At 50.1% G+C, this 23,107-nt stretch overlaps 1 protein-coding gene across 3 annotated transcripts in view; it reads left to right on the top strand.

The window, feature by feature from the left end:
- The window catches only part of Tenm4 (teneurin transmembrane protein 4), a 2,359,892-nt gene that overhangs the window by 2,001,068 nt on the left and 335,717 nt on the right, over positions 1-23,107 (top strand). For all 3 annotated transcript variants that reach the window (XM_026784248.1, XM_013350155.2, XM_026784249.1), the window contains 2 exons: positions 12,519-12,806; positions 15,972-16,241. In XM_026784248.1, coding sequence (XP_026640049.1) covers positions 12,519-12,806; positions 15,972-16,241 — 558 coding nt within the window. The remainder of the gene's footprint in view (positions 1-12,518; positions 12,807-15,971; positions 16,242-23,107) is intronic.

Below are 23,107 nucleotides of genomic sequence, written 5' to 3'. Positions count from 1 at the left end.
AAATGTGATAGGCATAAGCGGACTGTCATCATGGGTCCATCCAGGGCTGGCGGGGTCTGTGTGGATGTACAGAAGTCACCCAGCATTCGACAAGTCTTGGATGGCTCCCTCATTTACATTCCCTTCCAAGCCTGAGAACCTGAGAGAGTGGTTTCTAATCACCCTTGTCGGAACTTTTTAACAGACACATCTTCCATAGAATAGCCCTGTTATTAATTAAGAAAGGCTTTTTGTGGCTTAGCCAGGTCCAGTTGAAGCCATCAGTTACCCTGTTGTGGCAGAAAGCTCAGAGGTGAGTAGCCACTGAGGGCCATTCTCAGGGGTGGAGACCTCTTCTTGGCTCCCTACTGTTCTAGCAGTTTGCACCATGGCTGCCTTCACCACCTCCACCCTGGCAGAGTGTTCTCCATTCTGACTGCCCTGGAGAATTCCTTTCCTTAAGACACTGAGGAGGCTTAATTACTGATGGCGAAGTCTTTTGAGCCTTTGGATGAAAGGGATGGAGGCAGTGCATGGCTTGATTAGGCGTGTACAACTCTGGGCACAATTAGCTCCGTGAGAGGCTGGTCCTGCCTTAATCTGTCTCCAGTTCTGTGAGACTTACAGAGGTTAATTATTGAAATGAAAATTGCCTGGCCACCCAGCTACTGGCAAGAGGGCCCTAATATCTACCCTAATGACTAGAAATGGAGGCAGCTTCAGGCACTTAGGGTTTTCCCATCATTAAAGGACTTTTCTCCACCACTGCCAAATTTGAGTACCCAGACACGCAAGTGAAATTCTGCCAAAGCCACTTACTTCTCTCTGCCTTGCTTTCTATGTGACATCCCTCTCTGGGACACCCTCACCAACCAGCCTCGTGTGCCTAAGGGACGTTGTAGTCCATGCACCATACAGAAATTCTGACACTTGATAGCCAGCTCTATCTCCGTGTGTGTGTGTGTGTGTGTGTGTGTGTGTGTGTGTGTACGTGCGTGCGCGCGCGCGCGCAGGCGTGGTGTGTGTTTATATGATACTTACCATCTTGTATGGAGGACTGGGGCTGTGGAAGGCCCCAGGAAGAACCAAACAGCTTCTGGCCCCTCACTTCTGGACTGTAGCTGTGCCTCAGCCTCCCTCACTATAACACCAAGTGTCATGAAATCCTTGGGATCCCAGGCTGTTGCTACCCATATTCAAATCTCAGGATGCAGGTTGATTCCAGGGAGGTGTTCTCTAAAGAGAAGTTGGGATTTGGAATGTACGTTTGGGAAAGGCTAGGCTCATGGGACCTGGGGCTCCAGCCACCTGAGCAGGTGCTTGGTGACCGAGGAGAGGATGGTGCAAGCAGAGGTGATAAAAATAAGAAGTTCCTAGCTGGGTGGTCCTGGAGAGCCCACCCTGGTGGTGAGGATGGGGAAAGCCTGTGGGCTGACCAAAGGTGATCAAGATATATGATGTGAAAGCCACACTGAGCAAATACAAAGTTTTTTTTAAAGGATTAAAAATTATTAAATGAAATAGGAACAGGTGGCTATGGAGATGCCCAATCAGAAAACAGGGATATTAAAGAAACATAAACGTTTGAGATATTAGGCCATCAAGATGGCTCAGCAGGTATAGTCATTTGCCTACAAGGCTGACAACCTGAGTTCTATCTGTGGGCTATTCATGATGGGAGAGAACCAACTCCTAGAAGGTGACGTCTGACCTTCAGGCTTGCACCATGACAAACCCAGTCACACACACAGTAATCAAGTAGATAAACATAGTAGACAATTAAAATATCAAGTGGGATAAACTTGGATTTGATGCAATTAAAAGAATTTATGTAACTTACCTGCATCTCAGGAAGTCAGAGAAATAAACTAAGAAAAAGTGGTTAAGAAATATAGATAATAATTTGACAGTCGCTACGAATGTATCTGAGGGGAAGAGGAAAGGAATAAAATACATTGTATGATATTCTCAAAGAATTAACTAAAAACATATTTTTAAAGAAAGTGATGTTCTTGCCCCTGCCACACTCTGATCCTGGGTCAGTCCCCAAAGGCTCTGAGCCCATAGCGTTATAGCCATTGAGTAGCATTTCACTGAACATTTTACTGTTTCCAGAAGCCTTGAACGGCTGCTTGCTGCCCTGAGAGCCGGGGAGCACCCTCCCCATCCGCTGAGGAGGAGGCCTGGTGGGAGCCCCGGGTAATTGCAGGCTAAGACTTGGCCTCAGTAGGATGTATTCAATCAACCAGAGTCTCCGCTCGACGCTGAATATTTCATAGTGCAGGTCTAGACCCAGCCCACGGAAAGTCGGGAGAAAAGAAAACTTCATGCATAGTTGGCACCCAAACAGACTGAGTTGCAGCCTCAACTCTTGCCAGGGCTTCCTGGGAGAAAGGACAGAGATACTGGTCAGTGAACTTTGGCAGAGGTAGGGAATGTCTCAAGGTGGTGTTTATGGAGAAACTAGAGTCCAGGAGGATTTGAGAAGTGGATGGGACCGGCTTCCGGGGGGAGGATGGAGAAGGATGCAGTGGAAAGAGAGGACATCAATCTATCAAGGCCCCAGCAGCTTCCCCTGGGAAAGCCAAGGGATGATGAAGAAGATATTCCTCTCTGGTCCACTGAGTGACTCCAGATCCAGCCTGGTGGCTGAGTTCGGAGATCATCTCCCCAGACAGCAGAGGCCTAGAGTTCTAGAGGTCCCATCTCTGTCCTTAGGCCTTCTGTGTCCGTTGTTCCTTTGCCTCCTCTGTGCTGGACTTAAGAGTAGATGTGTGTGACCTTCTGACAGCTTTGTGGTTCCTTGGAGACCAAATCCAATCCAGCTCCTCAGTCCATGCCCCAGGATTTTATAAGGGCCAGATCAGAAGAGGGAGAGGATCCTAAGGAAGACACACCTGGGGGGAATTTACCAGGGAGGCTGGGACTTGAAGACCATCAGAGACTCAAGGTCTCGGTCTCTGACGAAGAACTCAAGGACACAGACTGGCCCTATCTTCAGTCTGGAAGGATTATTCTGGGGAATAAAACACTAGACATACTTCCTAGACTCCCAGGGAATAGGGCTGAGGCCGAGAGAAGGAAGGAAGCTGAAAGGAGGCAGATTTTTGACTCCATAACAGGAAGTAAAAGCTAGTAAGCAGAGCTGTCCCAGAGTGGAGGTCACATAATGACAGCTCAGTAGAAACGAGACCAAGAGACATCAAGCACCCATTGAGTGTCACCTTCTGTCTGAGCTCTGAGGCGATAGATTCTGTAAGAGGGTCTTGGACTGATCTGTGGCTTCGGGAGCAAAACCTGGACGGAGCGGGATTGTAGACACCACAGCCATCTAAAGCCTCCTGCAGAATGACGTCCTGCTGTGTCCCTGAGTCCTGGACATGCCCAGCTCTTTGAAGGGGAACCCTCTGGCTCGGGATCAGAGTCTCTGTCCTTTGATGCCTGGCCTCTGACAAACCTCCAACAGAAGGCAAGATGGCTCTGGCAAATAGTGGCACCATCTGTCATCTGCCTGGCAGCCACTGATTAGAGATGTCCCCACAGCCAGGCTGGGCACAGGGCCACGCTCCAGCCAGCTCACTCCCAGTGAAGCCCTCTCCCTGGCCCAGAGTGCTGCTCCGCTCCAGGCTACCAAGGAACTGCTGTGAGCAGACCAGAGGCCAAGTGGACCCCGCCGGAGGAGCTGGTGCTATTAAAAATGAGATGATGGAACATTGGCACAAATTAGAACGGGGATGAGCAGGGAGGAAGTAGTATAGGTCGGTTTAAAGTTTGAGCCTTGGACAGGACAGCTGAGATGTGACCCCTACCCATACCCTCCTCCTAACGTGGTCCCCTGAGCAAGCATTTCACCTGTCTGATCCTGGGTGCTCATCTGCCAACTGCGGAGAGGGTAAGGTGTGGCTTCAGTGGGGGGGTAGACGAGAACACCTTGCTCTTCGTCAGCACTCTCAATAGCACTGCTCCCCTATTTAAATGGTGAGGGGTCCCCCCCTAGAAACAGGGCTATGTAAATGTGTTCGGGGGTGTAATGACGGGCATAAATGTTGAAGCCAGAGCTGTAGAATCCGTCCTGGTGTCATGAACGTGTGCATCCCTTTGATGCTGCAGGCCTTTCTTTCCCAAATCCCTAACATGAGGGAAAAGACGCCTCCCCTTCTGGTCTGCAGAGTCCAGCACAGAATGTGGCACCAGGCTAAGGACCATGCCTTTCCTATCCCAGCTGAAAACAAAGAGCAATCACTGAAAGACTAAGGAAAGTAAGATTTATGCTTTTGTACATGCCCAGGACTCCCCGGGACCTTCATTCTGCAGAACACATGTTAGCTCCAAAATGTTTAGGGGCCTTTCTGACACACAGAGAACTAAAAATACCACCCTCTGCTTATGTTAAGCAAAACTGATAAAACTTCAGCCCGGCAGGAATTCAGTCAATTTCCTGACTGGGTTTGGGTAAGCAGGTGATAACAGCCCTCTCCCCTGTGGGCTGTGTAGGGGGAAAGATGTATTGGCAGCCGAGGCCTTGCTGTCTATGGATGTCTCCCACCCAGATGTTCGATGCTCCGCCTCTATGTAAATACAACTGGGGGCCATCTGAAAGGTCCAGATGTGAGCTTCTCCCCAGACACGGATGCTTTGTTTCTGAGACAAGCCTTCTGCACAAACCCCACGCCCAGCTCGTTCTCCTGGACAGTTTGAACCCTACCCTGCTGGGGCAGGCATCAGTGTCTCTGAACACAGTTGAAGGTACCCTCCCTGAGGACTCTGCTGAGTCTTTGGCCGGCATTCTCTGCCACATGCAGTCTGCTTTTCCTGTCCGCTGGCATTATGAAAATGTCTGTCTTCGAGCAGGAGGCTCTTTCCACACCACACCGCAGGTTTCATCTCCCACATCTTCTCTCCCCATAGTCTGAACTCCAGGAATAACCTGGCTCCTTTCTGCTCAAGGTCATTCATCCATGTGGTGACCTACAACTGTGTGTTCTCATGCCAGCTGGAAACTCATTATAATCCTATGTAAGTAGAATGGGCTTGAAAATACCAAATTCCACCCTTGCTCTAAGATTTAGCGTGGTTTCACAAAGTTCGAGGTTTAGTTGGTAATGTATGGGCTAGGCTGGCGGCTCGGTGGTAAAAATGCTTGCTGTGCGTCCACAGATACCTGAGTTCAGATTCCCCGTGTGCTGGATGGACAGGCACTGGAGGCTCCAGCAGCCTCCACTGTCTAGCCAGCCTAGCTGAACCGGTGAGCTCTTGGTTCAGCGAGAGACCCTGCCTCAAAATATGGAGCAGAGAGCAACAGAAGACAAACCATACACACCTCTGCCCTCCACATGCATGCAAGGGCACACACAAACACGTGAGACATTGATAATGTATGTGGGCCTTAGGCTGTAGCATGAGGCACATTTTCAGCTTATCAGAGCAGTCTGGAAGCCACTAATCTGTGCCACTTTTCTCTCCTGATCTCAAAACCCTCAATTGTGCTCAACTTCTCCATGGTGAAGCTTTAGACATGTCCTTGCTTTAGATACCACTATGGTCCCTGGTGAAAGACCCTGACCTTCTTCTGCCGCTGGCTTCTCTCAGCCTGGCCTGGTGGCCCTGGGACCCTCTCCCTTGTCTTCCCTCCTGTTTGAATTGCCTGCTGAATAGAGGCTCCTGGGGATCACAAGCTAAGCACGCACTCACCCTGGGCTCGACCTCTGATGCTTCAAATGAAGCTTGAACAGTTAGACAAGACTTCAGCTCTTGGAGAGGAGGGGGGATACCATAAGGGGGGCGGAGGGAGACTCCTGCGGTGCCAGCGTGTGCCCCTGCAGTAATGAAATAAGAAAGGGGATTTAGCAATGATGTGCCTGGTGACTCAGCCTGTGCTGCTAGGTGTGCAATGCTTTTCTTGGCTTTTCAGCATTTATTCTGTTTCAGATATAGACCCAGACATGAGAGACCCATGTGATGTAGAGTAATTCACTTTTACCCTCCTTGAGCTTTTGTTATCTCATCGCTAAAACAAGAACAAGAGAAAATAGAAAATAAGAGAATAACACCTAGCTTGCACTGTTGCCATGGGAACTGGGAATAATATGCACTCAGTAACCAGGACACGAGGAGGCATTAAGTGAACAGGGGTTTTGTTTGTTTCTTTACTTGTTTTGTTTGTTTCAGGCAGAGTCTCATGTAGCCCAGGCTGTGCTTCAATTCTCTGTGTAGCCAAGGCTGGCTGACTTTGGGCTCCTGTTCTTCTTGCTTCCCCTTCCCAGATGCTGAAATTGCAGGTGTGTGCCGTTGAGTGCAACATAAACCGATTGCATACATGGCTTCTCTTAGCTTCGTGATTCCAATGGTGGTCATTGAACCCACAGCCTTGCACATGCTCATCAAGAACTCTGCCCCTGAACTCTAAGTGCAGGTCCCTTTATGTGTGTCTCTGTTGGGTCTTTTCCTATCCGAAATGCTATTCTGATACCCATCACCACCCCTGGCCTCCCCATTTCTACACACCTGCTCAAACATTCAGATCCTTCCAAAACTAGCTCCGTATGAAGGGAAACCACACCAAACCAAAGTCAAAACACGAACATGTGGTAAGAGTGTCTGCTTCAAAGGAATTAAGGGCCTGAGTTCAAATCCCTAACACACATACACAAAAGAAGGGATGGCCGTACAACAGCCGGTAACATATTCAGCACCATGAGGTTCTCTGGAGTGTGGTGGTCACCAGCCCTACCTTCAGCCTCCGTGAGAGACCCTGACTCAAAGGAACAGGGTGGAAAACAATCAAGCAGCCCAGCCAGTGTCCACCATTGGCCTCCACAGGCAGGTGCAGCACACACATGTCATATATACCACACACACACACATACATACATACATGAATCCCGAAGTCCTGGGTTCAGGTCCAAGCCTTGTCCTTTATCCACCGTGTAAACTGGAGCATCCTGACCTCTGTGATGAGAAGCGTGAGTCAGGGTGGGAAAGCTACGCTCTGTACTCAATACATACATTTCTTCTGCCCTCCTGTCCCAGCCCCTTCCTCTGGCCACTGATAGACCAAATCAGATACCCATTATCAGAGTCTAACAAGAAACGCAGGAATCTGCAGTTCCTAATTTGTCAATTTCCACTGATGGACTTTCCTCTGACACTTTAGCCAGGCAGAAAGCTGCCATTGCAAGGCTTCTGGCCCAAGTATCTCTGGAGACAGCAGCACAGTGACCAACTGCTCTGCTGCTCTCCCAGAAAGGGTTCGTTCTCACTGCACCTTGGTGGTGCTGGGACTGGCGCTAGAGAATACTCCCAAAGAGTCGTGCTTAGGAGAGACTGGCCGCTGAGCCCGTGCCAAGGACTTGATGGCTCCTAGGTGTGGTCAGCATCAGCTGGTGGTCCTCACACATGGACTGCCAGCGTCAGCCGGGGCCACAGTGGCAGCAGCCTCATGGAGGTAGAGGCCCACAGCCTGGCTCACTATTGACTCCTTGGATATGTATTCACTTTTCCCCAGAGCACCCTTAAACGTCCCCATCTGCTTACGTTAGCTCACGGTTTGCATTCTTAAGAATATTTTGCTTAGAAATGAAACCAAAAAATGAGGGTGATGATGAAGACAGTAACAATGGCATTAATCAAAAATTCTTAATCCCTTATACTGACATAGAGCATTGCAGTTGGCAAAGCATCTGATGAACTATTTATATCTTAGCTTGAGGAACCTTCCAGAGTCACACAGTTAGGAGGTGGCCAGAGCTCATCCTGCCCCTGAGAGGAGTCATGGCAGCCTCCTGATGACCTTCCTGTCATCTCCAGCTGGTTATTTAGCTCCTATAAACCCCTGCTTCTTCCATAAAATGGAACCAAGTCACAGAGATGGAGACCGTGAGAACAGTAGCCCATGCCAGCCGATTGCAAATTGTTCTGGGACTCTGTGCTCTGGGTGTAACAGAGTTGCCTCTTGAAATCTTAAGTTCAGGAAATGCCATATAAGGGAGCATCGAGTGAGCATCTTCTGGCTTTGTGACTATGTGATGGAGGGCGTCAATATCAGAACGGAACGTGGGGGAGGCCCCTGCTTAGGCCCCACTTCCCTCTCCTAGGAAGCCCCCAATCTCCTCTGGAGGCCTCCAACCTCATGACCTCCTCCAAACCTAATCATTTCCCAAATACCATCAACACAATCATGGTGTGAAGGAGGGGCCGGGAGGGGTGGGAAGAGACGCAAAGCCCATTCAAGGCATAGCAGTGGGTAAGAAAAATACAAGGTGTGCTGAGGCAATGTGTTCTCTCCAGCTGGTCCCCGACCCATCCATGGATCGCAGAGCCACGCACAGGAGCACCTCCCGCGCCATCTCCCCATCCTTCTGTCGGGAGCCGCTGGTCGCTGCAGGCTCCCAGGGAGTTCCTTCTCCTATCATTCCACTCTCACCCGAGCTCTTCTCGCTCTGCTAAACACCAATTTACGTGTGAACTCTCTCTGACCCCCTATCTGTACAGAAACATAAATATTTACTGAATTGCTATGTTAAGAGGGGAAGGCGGGCTCTCCTTGCCTCTGCTCTGCTTGGGGACGTCCCTGTTGGTGTAGCGGCGTTCTTGGGAACGGGCATGCAGCTGCGTTCTTCATCTTAAAGCTGTTGCGTTCAGTCAGAAGAGCCACACTGGTGGGGAGTGTTGTCACCCACAAGTTTAGCAGCCATGGTAGCATATATTTCTGTGAGCTGCTCCTGTTTTGATGGCAACTGACATCTAGTTGAGGCCTTCTCAATTATGCCTTTGAAAATGGGGTTTCTGAAGTTAAGAGTTAATACATATTGAGTGTTAATTGTGTGCCGGGGGCATGTATTGACACATTGAATTCCCAGAGCAGCCAAGAGAGGCTTTGCTGGTAAGGAAACTGAAGCATAGATAGGTTAAGTATCTTGCCCTAAAGCCATCCAGCTGGTCATTGCAGGGAAACAAACCTGCAGCACAGGCTGATCACAACATTCAAAGGACACATGTAAGTAGCACCTCTAGTTTAGTTTTTACGTTCAACTAGTTTTGTTGTGAGATATTACTAAAGCAAACCGCCGAAAGTTTGCTGGGGTCACAGGAACGAAGTTAGTGCCAAACAGTCCTCTATTCTCTGATTTGCTCAGGGAGCATCTGCAAGCACCACGAAGTTCAGGCCTGCCCTAAAGGGAAGGTAGACTCCGTACCAGTAGCCACTTATCTGTGTGTCCCAGAAAGGAACGACATGCCCCTCGTGGTGGGGACTGTGCCCCCTGTACAAGGAAGTGGACATGGGTCTAGGGATGGAACGAGATGATCTGAATCTAGAAGTTCATTTCAGTTAAGAAGCTAGAATTGGTCCTAGCAGCTAGGCCATGATGCAGAGGGGGCACGAGCAGATTGATGGTATGAACTGGGCTTTGGGGATTCAACCAGCACAGCCGAGGAGGCAAAACCGTCCAACAAACCATGTGCCAAATTCAGTTTCCTGGGTCATAATGTGTGACCTTGGGCAAGAGAGTCACCTTCCTAGACAGATTTGTGGGTAGTCCTACGACCCATATAGGAGGATTGGCACGGCAATCTGACACATTATCACTTATGACGGCAGGTAAATTAAGCACCCAGTAAATATTGGCTCGCACCACAAATATATTTTCTACTGCTGGTGCTAATTTGGTGTGATTATGAGTGCGTTAGTACTGCCTGTTCATGATAGCTAATCTTTATCTCGTGTGTGTGTGTGTGTGTGTGTGTGTGTGTGTGTGTGTGTGTTCATATCAGCAGCATTTCCCCCACTCCGGGGCTAGGGAAGCCACAAGGCTCACCCAGATTAAACCAGAACAGTGCTATGGATCAAAAGCCATTACTGAATCCTAATATCAATTTAAAGAGTTATAATCAGCCTTCCTTTAAAAATTAAAGATCAATGGGCTAGAGAAATAACTCAGTAGTTAAAAGTGTTTGTTCCTATTTCAGAGGACCCATGTCAGGTAGCTCAAAACCAGCTGTAACTTTAACCCTGGGGAAGTGAGGTGCTCTCTCCTGACCTCCGCAAGCGTACACACATGCCCCTCCCCCACATACACACACAATCTTTTTTTAAAAACTATTAGATTAACCTGGGAACTATGAGCAAGCATTAACTTCCATGGTTCTATAACTTTTATAGATTTTTCTGCTTCCAGTAACATATTCCATAAATATATTCACTTACCAAAGTATGTATGGGATGCATTGCAAGTTGGTTTCTAAGCTGAGAATTGCAGTCAGGGAATTCTGAAGACCCCAGGAGAGAAGGTGTGGATGCTCTCTGGTCTTCCTTGTGGCCTTGCTTTTCACACCCTCAGAACTTGGTCTTGGCAGTGAGTGTTGGGAGGCTGAGCATCAAGACAGCAGAACTCAAGGGCTGGAGAGATGGCAGAATACACTTCTGGATCCCCATGTGGGGATCCAATGCCATCTCCTGGCTTCTGCAGGTACCAGACACACCCTTGGTACACATACATACATACATACATTTAGGGAAAGCATTCATACACACAAAATAAAAATAATATTTTTTCAAAGACAACAGAATTTCAAGCCTAGATTTGGGCCTTCATCATATGAATTAATTCTTGTGTGTCTTGGGTTAAACCACTGCCTGATTATCAAGCATGCTTTGAGAATGAAGACCCCAAGAAATTCACTCCGTATTGACTGCTTCTGGGCACAACTTCGGTCTCTGTAGTAATAATGACTTCGCTTCTACTGACTCATGTTACGTGGCTAGGTGGGAAGCTGAATGGTTCAGGATCCATGAAAATAGTCACATGTGTGCTTCATGGTTTTTATGCAGCACCAATAAAATCACAAATGTTTATGCTCTGAAAAGAGAAGGAAAATATGTCAGGAAAAGTCTAGAGTAAGCACTCGGGATCCATAATCCCTCCAAAGACATCGAGCGCTAACTCCAGACCATCTCCTTGCAAAGTGGTTGTGGCGTTCAGCTTAGGGTATAGGGCTGGTCTTAGTGCATCCAGAGGGCTTGTTAAGAGGGTGGACAGAGTCTCCCACTGGAGTAGAGCTAGGAGCTACCCTGGAGAGACTCTTTGAGGAAGGAAGGAAGAGAGGAAGGGAGGGAGAAAGGGATGGAGGGAGAGAGAGAGGGAGGGAGGAAGGAAGGAAGAGAGGAAGGAAGGGAGAGAGGAAGAAAGGAAGGGAGGGAGGGAGGAAGGAAGGAAGGAAGGAAGGAAGGAAGGAAGGAAGGAAGGAAGGAAGGAAGGAAGGAAGGAAGGAAGGAACGAACGTAGGTCTGAAGATCTTATGCATGTGCCTATGACCACAAGCCGACCTGCTAGTCTTCCAACCAAATCAGGCTTTGTTTGTCCTGCAACATGTTGCGAAATCAAAAATAAAAAAGTTTATATCTTTAAATAACGTATTTCAATTCAAAATCCAAATTCCCAGCTCATCTTAAAAATTCAGAAGACATCTCCCAATCCCTCCCCGCCAAACACCAGTGGCACCATTGGCAGGCACTAAATGCCACTCTGGCTGGCAGAGTCTTGTCCAGCAAGAGCCCCCGGTTGTGTTTCGTTTATCACAGAGCCTCCTGCTCTGCCATTTTTTCTAGCCAAACAGTGAAGAAGGAAATGTTTTGCACACCCATGTTGTTGTGACGAGTGGACCAGAACTGAGGAGGTTGTAGGCTTCCAGAAAGGAAGACACAGCGTCTGGTCAATCGTTTGAATGAAACATCGATTTCCTCCTGTACTGTACTCCTGGCCCCTTTCAGGGGTGGGGAGAGCTTGTGTCTGTGCCCCAGACTAAAGAAAGACTCTGGAAGGAGAAACGAAGATGCCATTCAGCTAAAAGCTCTCAGGCCTTCAGAACAGAGCAATAAATCCGCTGCCATTCTGACCTGGGTGAGCAGAATCTCAGCGTAGTGTTAATGTGTAGCCAGAATGGCCAGTCATTGAAAAAAAAAAAAACCATGGATAGTAACAAACGCTGGTGAGGCTATGGACAGGCGAAAACCCCGGTAATTCCTGGTGTGGAAGTCAAAGCAGCCACAGTTGAAATCAGTGTGGAGATGGCTGCTGGAGTCAGTAATGATGTCTGCAGACCTACAGTGACTTAGTGAGATTGCTGAAGAACTAAGTCCCAGCCTGGCTATGGTCCATCATCTCTCAGATACACCAAGAGCCCCTAAGTCAGGGTCAGGCCCTCTCTCAGATGAAAAGTAGCAAGGATTCTTCTGCCTCCAACCATCACTGGGAGCTAGCACCCTCCCGTCTTTGTTGGTAGCTCTACTGATCTCCATCCCTAGAGGAAAGCATGGGGTATCCTCATGTAGGTAGGTCCTGCAACAGAAACAGAAAGGATTGTCCGTGAGAGGTGCCCTACGCTTCTGGCTGCAGGGTAGCAATGGCGCCTGCCCACACCTCAGCAGCCTGGTCTTTGACTCGCTTTGCTCCAAGAGTACTTCGGGTCCAGGGCAGACACTGACGTTGCCTCTCCCAACCCAAATATGAGGCTCAGCATTGCCTCTCTTTTCCCCACTGCAGACCGCTCGGCCCTGAGTGCGGCAAGGGCCCAATTCGTGGATGTGGAAGAGCGTGGGCCGGAGGCCATGGACGTGAAGGAGAGGAAGCCCTACCGCTCGCTGACCCGGCGCCGCGATGCTGAGCGCCGCTACACCAGCTCGTCGGCAGACAGCGAGGAGGGCAAGGCCCCACAGAAGTCCTACAGCTCCAGTGAGACCCTGAAGGCCTATGACCAAGATGCCCGCCTAGCCTATGGCAGCCGCGTCAAGGACATGGTACCCCAAGAGGCCGAGGAGTTCTGCCGCACAGGTGAGTGCATGCTGAACCCGAAAGAATACAGGTGGTGTGTGAATGAAAATGCAGGTGAGCTGGACTCTAGAGAGAGAAATCCAAGTTCCTGCCATTTGGGGCCCTGGATCTGCTGAGAGTCTACCCTGCAGTTCATACTGGGACAGACATGTTTTCTGGGTCAGCTGCCTTGCTCAGAGTGCTGGCTGGAGGCTGGGCTCGGGTACCAGCCTGGAATCAAGCTCTTCCGCTACCCCTGGTCCTTGTTAGCTGGCCTTGAGCAGTCTCCCTGCCGCTGTGACTGGTGAGGGGGACAGGGGTGTGGACGCCTGTAAGTTGTAAGCAGTGATAACAGAGGTAGGTGTTAGATAAACACCAGTGCTTAGCTTCTGGGTTTATCCATTCAAGGAGCATATCTTAGCACCTTCTCAGTGTGAGCTGCGTGACCTTGAGAGATCCTGCTCCTGGGATGATTAGACTGAACCGCTTAGCAACCGGGAGATATCCTGCTGTTAGATACCCGCCCCACCCCCTGCCGCCCTTCTTCCATCCAGTCCTCAGCCAAGTCTAGCCACTCTTTCCCAGAATACCTCTCAGTCAACCCCTTGTCCGCTTCCCCTCTGCCACTGCCCAGTCCTGGAAGATTGACCTCGATGACCATCCAACCCAGAGCTGCCCATTCAGGCATAAGCTTCAGTGAAGCCCGAGAGTGACTCCCAACGCTAGGAGTCCTTCCTCAGTTTCCTCCTCGGCTCCCTAGAATTTTTAGTCTCCGGCCTCTCTACCCTACCCACGGCCTAGCCCATCTGAACGGTTGCTGCATCCTGCAACTGTGATTGCTTCCTACTGTAGAGTCTTCAAGGAGCCTGTTGTTCTGCTCCAGGCCTCTGTGAGTCCTGGTAGGTGACCCTGTTCCTTCCCAATGACAGCAGTCTGTGGGATTCTGCCCTGTGCTCCTCCCCTCCACAGACAGCATCAGCCACGCATGATTTAGACATGTGCTATGTAATTTAGACATGTTTTAGCAATGCTGTTTAATCCTCACAGCAACCCCAGATTGAATCGTGTTTCCAAGATCAAACAAGAAAGAGGAGCATGCAGGCATACACACACGCACACACACACGCACACACGCACACACACACACACACACACACACACACACACACACATATCTATGGCCTCATTCCCACTCCCTCCCACAGGCCTGGGTCCACACGAAAGCTGTCCCACTAGCAAGGCTGCCTCTCAGGCTTGAAAACTGTCATCTCCACAGCTCTTCCCTGGCTCATGATTTAGAGCTTCTGTCCTGGCATCCAACAGGTCCGAATGTGAATCTGGCTCTGCACTGGTTTCAGCCCTCAGCATCCTCACCTGTGCAGAGGGACAATGGCACCTGATGGTAGGGTGCTCCTGAGGGTTAGTGAGGACCGTAAACAATATCCTTGCCACTAGAGCCTGGCATGGAACCCATGCCTTATGAATGCTACTGACTTTATATTGTCACCTCTGAGCCTCAGTGAAGGCAAGAGACAAAATACCTCCAAGCTTTCCTCTAGCCCTGCCCAGCCCGTGCTCAACAAAACTAAGTGAGCCCACGGCTCAGATGCAAGCCCAGTGCAGCAGGCCGAGGAAAGGAGTTCCTCTGGTCCTGGGGAAGAACATCTAGGCATCTTCAAGCATGTGCCATCCCATTTGCTAACAGCCATCTGGGATCTTAAAAGATCGCTTGAAGGACCAGGGCATGGGTTATCCCCCTACTGAAGGAAGCTCAGGTGACCTCCAGCCTAGAGTTTGCAGTTAGACTCTGAGAGAGGTTAGGATGGCAACCCAGGGTCTGGGCTCTTCAAGAAAGAGACCACATGGTGAAATGACTCTCCCACCTCACCGAGGGGCTCAGTTGGCTCACTGGGATCCCTAACTCTCAGACTTGGCCCTTACCTTGCAACCCTTCTCTATCCAGATGCCTCTGCCCATCAGTACGAATGCCAAATCTGTCAGCTTAACAGGGAACGGAGGGAAAGCCCTACGGAAATCAATGCGGCTTAGGCTGTTTACGGCAAATAAATATGAGTTTTCACTAAGCAGAGCAGCCATTCTTTATGAGTGGCCTCTCTTGAGAGGGTTAACCCAGTGAGCACAGCTATGGCTGGATGGAGAGCAGGAGAGGACGAGAGTGCACACAGCAGCCAGGACTCGGAATCTGCAGAGACCTGGGAAGGACCTGGGGACTGGGCTCCAATGTGCACGCCATCACTTGTTCTCAGAAGGAGAAAAACGTATGAGAGAAGAGTGGAGTATGGCACACAGGAGTGAAGTTCCAAGTAGGTAACCTTTGGTCAGGCCAATACTCCAGCTGATTCCAACATTTGACTGGCCGCTGAGCAGAACCCGGAGGTCCCTGAGGTCCAGGGACTGCTGACATGAAATTAATTGTCTGGCATCTGGATCTGAGGGGGTAATGGATAGGGGTGGAAGAGAAGTGGCTGCAACAGCCAGGGCAGAGTAAGGGGGGAACTAGCGGCTCCAGATACGGATGCATTTTTTACCCACTAGCATGGAAGGGTTTTACGACTTTGCCCTCAAATCGTAGCTGTGCCAGCCTCTGAACTCTTTCCCATTCCAAATTCCTCTGGCCTGTCCGGGAAAGAACTCTTGGTTCCAGAGATGTATGTAGGGCTCACTCAAGAAGTTTCTGCCTGCGTCTGGACTTTACTGGCAAGTTCTATTTGAGAAGGGAGACAGAAACCTTCGGTGCAATTTAACAGACGTATTAAACTGAGTGCCTTCACTCTACTGGGTTTGTCTGGAGACACATACATTTAGAAATAAACAAGACATATAGCATCTGCCTGCGTAGGAGCCACCTTCAGCAAAAGTGGCAGACAATGGCACCATCTAACATCACCGAGGCAGGGCACCTCCCAGAGGGAACTGGGAGAGACAGTGAACTCTGCACACATGTAGGTAGGTAACACGGAGTTTCCACGGAGGAAGGCAGCAGCTTGAATCAGCTTTGATGCACAGCACTTGGAAGAGGAAGGAGGGGCAGGAGCCCTGCACGCCGAGGAAGGGGCTGAGGCTGTACAGTGAGTTTGGAGTACAGCAGGAAACCCAGCCGTAAGGGGCTTCTGGTGTGGAAAACTCTCCCAGCCCCTTCACCGTAATTACCTTGTCTCCCCTCAGGCACCAACTTCACCCTGCGTGAGCTGGGGCTCGGGGAGATGACACCCCCTCATGGGACCCTCTACCGGACAGACATCGGCCTCCCGCACTGCGGCTATTCCATGGGGGCCAGCTCCGAGGTGGACCTGGAAGCCGACACTGTACTGTCGCCTGAGCACCCAGTGCGCCTGTGGGGTCGGAGCACGCGGTCAGGACGCAGCTCCTGCCTGTCCAGCCGGGCCAACTCCAACCTCACGCTCACGGACACGGAGCACGAGAACACAGAGACCGGTGAGTGCCTCTTCACCTGGCCTGTTGGTTACGGGGATGGCCAGACTGTGGTTTGCATTATAATATTGATTTCTTGCTCTCTCCCTGGGGCTCTGGGGAAGCTGATGAAAAATGGCTTTGCCTTCAGTAGGCAAGAGTCAGAGCCTTCTGTAATGTCACATGAAAGGCCCACCCATCAGTGATGTGTCAGAGACGGCTCGCTGCACTTTGAGTCCGGACTAGGGCAAGACTAAAGCGCTGGGTTATTACTCACAAGGTAAGGGAGCAGAGGGCTGCTGGTGTCGGTAACTCATCCCCTGGAGAGCTGGTTCTCTGTGAACTGGGCAGTGCTCAGCTCTGCTCCTGTACACTCTAGCAGCCAGCTGCCCCTCCCCCACCAGTCCTAGGCCATCTCCAGGGCCACTGTCCAGTCCCGCTGTCCTTTGTTGCTCAGAAGAAGGGTCTACAGACTAAGACTGTCATGTAGGAGCAACTTGACCTTTGGGGTGTCAAGGAGATAGAGGTCAAAGGCTCCAAAGTTTCCAGTAGAAGGAATAAGTTTATATGATGAATGTGTGGAATTGCCCAGTCACCCAAAAGCTTGGAGTCAGGAAATCATAGTTTGCCCAAAGTGGGTCTATTTGAATAGACATTCCTGCTGAAGATTTCTACACTCCCCCCCCCCCAGATCTGAAATCTAGAAATTTCCTATTCCAACACGATGTTCAGAATTTCAGATTTCAGAGTTTCTGCTTTTAAGACGAAGGGTCTTCAACCTACTATGAGTATTTCAAACTCACTAAAGGTGGGTAGGTTACCAAGGTCCCCTCCTCCCTCAGAATGTCAGGTGGTAGACTCACAGCCGGATTGAATCCTTCCACTGCATGCGCGTACGTCTGTGGAAACATAGCATGATAACCTGTCGATGTATGCGATCGCCATTCGTCAGTTAAGAGTTAAGAAAGTAAAAATAAGTTTTGAGGTGGAAAGGGGGCCTTGCTCCATGCCTGCCTGTCGTGAGGAGCTGACTCCAGGCTGTGTTCCATCCTCCGAGGCCCCGGGGTGCTACGGTTTTAAGAAAAGGGCAAGTAGTTTGCACATGTTTTTATGTCCGAGTGATGGGAGCTCAACTTCGGAGTCATCCTTTCCCCTCAGATCTTGTTGGTGGGGCCCTGAGGAACTCAGAGTCCACCTTGGTCACTGTCAGAGCCCAGAACAGCCTCATCCCGGGAGGCTTTTGTTTCTGAGACGCTTGGTCAGGGGTCCGGGCTCTTACTCTCAACTCCTATAACAGGCACAATGCAACATGGGATGTTGTAATAAAACAAACTAACGAAGGAATGAGAAGAGCCAGCCAGATGCCAGAGCCCCCTACTGGCTGCCAGCTCTAAATGCAAAAACCTGGATTCCCAGCCAGCATCTGGGTCAGGATGAAGGTTTAGCCCATTTAGTCCATAACAAGACAGCTCCAGCTGAGCTGCCGAAGATCAAAGCCCAGATTAGAGATGAGGCAGCTGACCACGAGAGCCAGAACCAGGTAGAGGATTTCATCCCCCTTAAAGAGCCAGCAGCAGCAGGATTCCAGATGTCTCTTCTGCCATCTGGGCCAGTAGCATCCTTCCTAGGAGTGGGGGAGGAGAGACAGGGCCTGGGCCCTGCCCCAACTCCAGGGAGGGTCCCGCAGCCTCAGCCCCTGTGGCTCTTCCCTCCCATCGTGGATAGCTTGTACCGTTCATCTCCCACGAAGGCCCAGGCTGAGCTGGCAGCCCCGTCACTCCCTAACCCGTGGAAGCACAGAACCTTTTTAAACAGCGCTCGGAGAAAATGAGGTCTGGTTGGGGGAACAGGAAGTCTTCCGTCGCTGGCCTGGAGAATGGTTGGGCTGCGTCCCCTCTCTCGTCCCCTCTCTCGTCCCCTCTCTTGTCCTCAGGCTCCTCACCTACAGTTTAGTGAAATCAGCAGCTCTCATTTCCTAAGCTCTCAAATTAGGAGAAGGGGCGCATTGGGCACGTTTTGTGATCGTGAGGAAGCAGGAGATCCTCTTTTGCTGGACTGCTCTGAGCCTTTGAAATATTAACATATATGCTGATGGCTAAATGACCAGCATTTGTAGGTTGCCCATGTCATAGCCTTCAACCGCAGAACCCAGCTCATCTGGGAGGAGGCAGTGTTCTGATAGCTGCTTCTTATACCAGCTGGGCTGAATGACGTCCAGGACTTGTAGACGTGGGATTCTGACTGATGGCGGCATGCCGGAGACAGGCCTGAAAGGATTAGGGCCACGGAGAGTTAATCAGCGCACCTGATTATCAACATCTGAGCATGGCTGGCCGCGTACTCCAGCCTCAGGAGCTCACTGACTGCCGCTTCAACTCTTGGAAGTCAGTTTCTTTACAACCATTGCACAGAAACAAGGAAGTGTAACCACAGAGACCAAGAAGTCTGTCTTTCCGGCTCACGTGCTGGCTAGATGGAATTAGAACTCTGGCCTTTTAACCGATCTGAACTCGTAACTTCATCAGCTTTAGTTATCCTGTTGAATTCTCTGAGTAGAAAAATGCTGGGGTTGGGTGTTCTTTTGAAGGCTTCTTGCTAGGGCGATTGAGGATCATTTTCTGTAAAGTCATGACAGCGTAAGACATATACCGCCCACTTTATTGTATATCCACGAGAGCTGGATTAAGCCTCTGTTGGGGGGATAATGACATGCGCTATGAGCCAGCAGACAGTGGGGCCAGGAGGTTGGTGGCTGGTTCCCCAGCGTAGGCATGGCTCCCTTTCCCTGCTTCCATCTCCACTGGGACCACAGAGCTAAGGCAGCTATACTCAGAAGAAATGAAGAGGCAGAGGAGAGGGAAGGGAGTCCAACAAAAGACCCTGATTTCTGCATCCCTTTCAGGCATGGCTTCCCAGAGCAGGCACCCACAGGTTTCCATCCTCTGGAACCCTGACTCCTTGGCAAGTTGTGCTAATGGCTGTTTTATACTCTGATCGGAATCGTGATATTGATCATCAGAATGCCTTGCTATGATTCGTTGCTCAGCTGGGGAAACTGAGGCTCAGAGAGGCCATGCCCTGTCAAGAGCGTCTGTTCTTCCCAGACTCCCCTCTTCCCCTTGCCCTTTCCATGGAATCTCCCACCATCCCGTCCTCTGCTCCTCCACCGCCCACCCCTTTAGACCTGGCTCTCTCCGTTTCCTCTGAGGAGGGTTCCATGCACTGGGTGTGTTAGTTATTCATACCAGTGAGGCCACCGCTCAGGAATAAAGGAAATCCAAGAGCCCCAGTGCACGCATGGGATGGCCTCTAACTTTCACAACACGGCAATGGCATTCCCACCTGCCAGATGGGACCAAAACACACCAAAAACCAAAGCTTTGATTGGACTGCAGGTCTCTTTGGTCCCTCGCTTGCATCCCTCTGAGTCATAAGGAATTAGGGTCTCTCACTTGAGAACATCGGCAGTGTGCGTCCAAGCTCTCAGAGGGACCTCCTGATTGATGTAAAGGGCAGAGCATAACCCCCGTGACCTCCAGCCACACAAGCGTGCACTCCACTTCCACACCTGGCCTTGCGTCAGTCAAGTATGGTCAACAGTATTGACAGCGGTGGGAGCTTCCGATGAGGTCACAGGGCTGCTGTGTGCAGCTGTCATCAGTAATAACTTGTGTAGGGTCCATTAAGGCCAATTTCTGTCCCTGAAAGTTAATGTCAGCAGCTTTAATGTCACTGCCTAACATTCGAAATAAATACAAAATTGACCGGGTGATAGAGACACAAGCCCGTCCCCCTCACAACCATCAGCCAGAGAAATCCTTCAGGTCCCTCCTTCTGGTGCAGTCCAGCAAGCCACAGGCAGTAAGAAGACTCTAGTATGACAGACACCCAGTAGGCATCCGATAAATGTTTTCCAGAGGGCAGAGGACGTGATCTGGGCTCCATCCCCAGCACTGAGGCAGAATAGCAAAAATCTCTCAGTGGATTCATGTGGAATGTGTGGTCGCTGAGTGTCTCCGGTGTGGCAGGCTTTCTTCTAGAAGGTGAATGCAGAGCAGTAGTGGGTGGGATGGGAAGTTAGTCCCCTGTGGTCCTGTATGAGAGCAGAGGTGTCCAGCATTGGAAAGAACTGACTGCCCCTGAGGAGACCGGACCTCGCCGTGAGGTGCAGTGCACCAAGTCCCAGCTGCCAGACCTTGAACAAGTTGGTTCACCTCTTTGAGCCACGGAGCCTGGGTTTAAGAGCAACACATTGGTGGTCGTTAGAGACAGGGAAGGAGATCCTGACAGTGATTGTTACAGGCTACAGAGTTCCAGTTTGGAGGGTGAGGCAGTTCTGGAGATAAATCTAGTGAAAGTTATACCATTTATTCACTTTAAAAGCCCTGATATTAGGTTTAATTATCATAGTTAAAAACTATAAAATCTGGGGACTGGGGAGATAGCTCAGTCAGTAAAATGCTCCCTGTATAAGAATGAGAACCTGACTCCATCCTCAGAAGCAGCATTTTAAATATGGTAACCTTGTGATCCTGATACAGGGGTCACGGAGACAGGTGGGTCCCGGGTCTCACTGGCTAGCCAGTATAATCTAATTGTCAAGCTCCAGGCCAATGATAGACCCTATCTTTAATAATAATAATAATAATAACAACAACAACTGTAATAATTAGGTAGACAGTGCCTGAGAACCCATACCCACTGTTGACCTCTGACCTCTACATGGGCACACATACCCCTAGACTCATCTGGACCTACACAAATATGCATGTACAAGCACACAGACAAACAAAAATAATGAAACGTATAAAAATCCATGCCATCTTTGAGGCGTTGCTAGCCTATACACCACTTGGGAAGTCCCTGTTCTCTGAGTCCTGAGGCATCTGATGGTGGTATTTGCTTAAGGGTCCAGAGGAATGAGCCACTCACTTCCCCTGAGTGTGCAAAGGGCAAGGTCCTCCTCCCCACTCGTGTTTATACCTGGGTCTCGGGGCCGGGTAAGAGCTGACTGTGCTCTAGAGAGATGTGCCCAGGAGAGACCACTGCAGGACCCAGACCAGGAGGCACGAAGAGTGTCTGGGTGGCCTCTGCTTTCATCCCAGGAGCCAACTTAAAAATTCACTTAGAAAAGAAAATGAAGGAAAAGTCGGCGTGCCCCTCCCCTATAAGTCTGTAGACCGACATCAAAGGGGAAAGTGTGGGTTAAGCTAATGAGGTATCAAGTCCACTGAGCAGCAATCTCCAGGGCATATGGAGAGAGAGCTCCTTCCCAAGTCTACTGGGCATGCCCCCCATGCCCCCACCTCTGGGTCCAGACCCTTGAGATCAGTCATTCCTGCCAAGATCTAGATGAAAACTGGCCAGTAAGTTTGGAATATTCTGAGTGCTGCCTCTCAACCTCCTGTCCAAAGAGACAGCATCTTCCAGGGCAGGGAGTTGAGCCAGACAGCTGGACTAAAGACTGAACCCCCCTGTAGAAGGAGCTGCGGGTCTGCATTCCACCACCCAGCTCCTGCCACCTGCTAGCTTTACTCGAAATAACAACACACAAACTGTATTCTTTTAAACACTGCTTGGCCCATTATATCTAGCCTCTTCTCAGCTAACTCTCGCACCTGGACTAGCCCATTTCTAATAATGTGTGTAGCACCCCAAGGTGCGCTTACTGGGAAGATTCTAGCCTAAGTCCATCCTGGGTCGGAATTCATTGCGTCTGCCCGGGAGAGGGGAGCATGGCCTCTGAGCTCACTTCCTCTTCCTCCCAGCATTCTGTTCTGTTTACTCCTCCCACCTATGTTTTAACCTATGAGGGCCAAGCAGTTTCTTTATTATAATTAACCAATGACCTTCCTCCATCACCCTCCTGCTGAGTGCTTTCCTATTTCTGGAGCCAGCCCACACTCCCTCCTGAACAGACCAGAGTTTGTCTCCCATGGGACAGTTAGCCATGTAACTCCTGAGCACACCAGGATCCCCCCCAAGTTCTAAAGAGGACTGGAAAGGATCTGGCATGAGCCAGAGAATTTAGGAAGTGAGTTAGAAGATTCATTCCCCCCCCCCCCCATTTTCTAGGCGAGCACCCTGATTTGGACATCAGTGGCAGTTTAAGGGACAGAGTCAAGACTTAAACCCAGCCATGTCCCACTCTGCAATCACTGTGTTGCTTGACCACTCCACTGAATGGTGTGCGCTGTTCCGTGTGCTCCACGTTGCTGAGAAAGAATTCTGCCCTTGTCTACAGCATAAATTTCCTTGTCTGTGTTAGAAGCATAGCCTCTCCATTATGAGGAGGATATGAAAATCACCAGGGCCACTTTTACACTTTGTCAAGTGTAGAGAAAAGTTGGAAAGTCCAGTCGGAAAGCATCCAGGAAGACTCCATGAAGGAGGTGCCAGGCTCAGGCTCTGAGGATGGGGCGGGATTTAACAGGTAAAGAAATGGAAGGAAGGGCTTTCTGTGCAGACAGACAGCAAGGGTGTCCCCAGAGGCTGGTCCGAGCAGACATGTGTGAGCATGTTTTAAGGGTGATATGGGGTGAAGTCGTGAAGCCATACGACCAAACCCAGCACTGTTCTGAGTCATCTGGAGAACACAGGGACCATACTTTCAAATGAGTGAGTTTACTAAGCCTGCAGCAAACAAAAGTAAAAGGACAGATAGCAAGTAACAGGTAGATAACAAGACATCATCACAGATGGGTTTAATATCCCGCAGAGACAACTGAATAGCCTGACAGAGAGAGAGAGAGAGAGAGAGAGAGAGAGAGAGAGAGAGAGAGAGAGGAGAGAGCAAGGAGAGAGAGGAGAGAGCAAGGAGAGAGCGAGGAGAGAGAGAGAGAGAGAGAGAGAGAGAGAGAGAGAGAGAGAGGAGAGAGCAAAAAGAGAGA

This window comes from Microtus ochrogaster, chromosome 22 (genome assembly GCF_000317375.1).
Source record: "Microtus ochrogaster isolate Prairie Vole_2 chromosome 22, MicOch1.0, whole genome shotgun sequence".
Lineage (NCBI taxonomy): Eukaryota > Metazoa > Chordata > Mammalia > Rodentia > Cricetidae > Microtus > Microtus ochrogaster.
The sequence above is the reverse complement of the archived record's forward strand: the minus strand, read 5'-3'. Positions and strand labels throughout refer to the sequence as shown.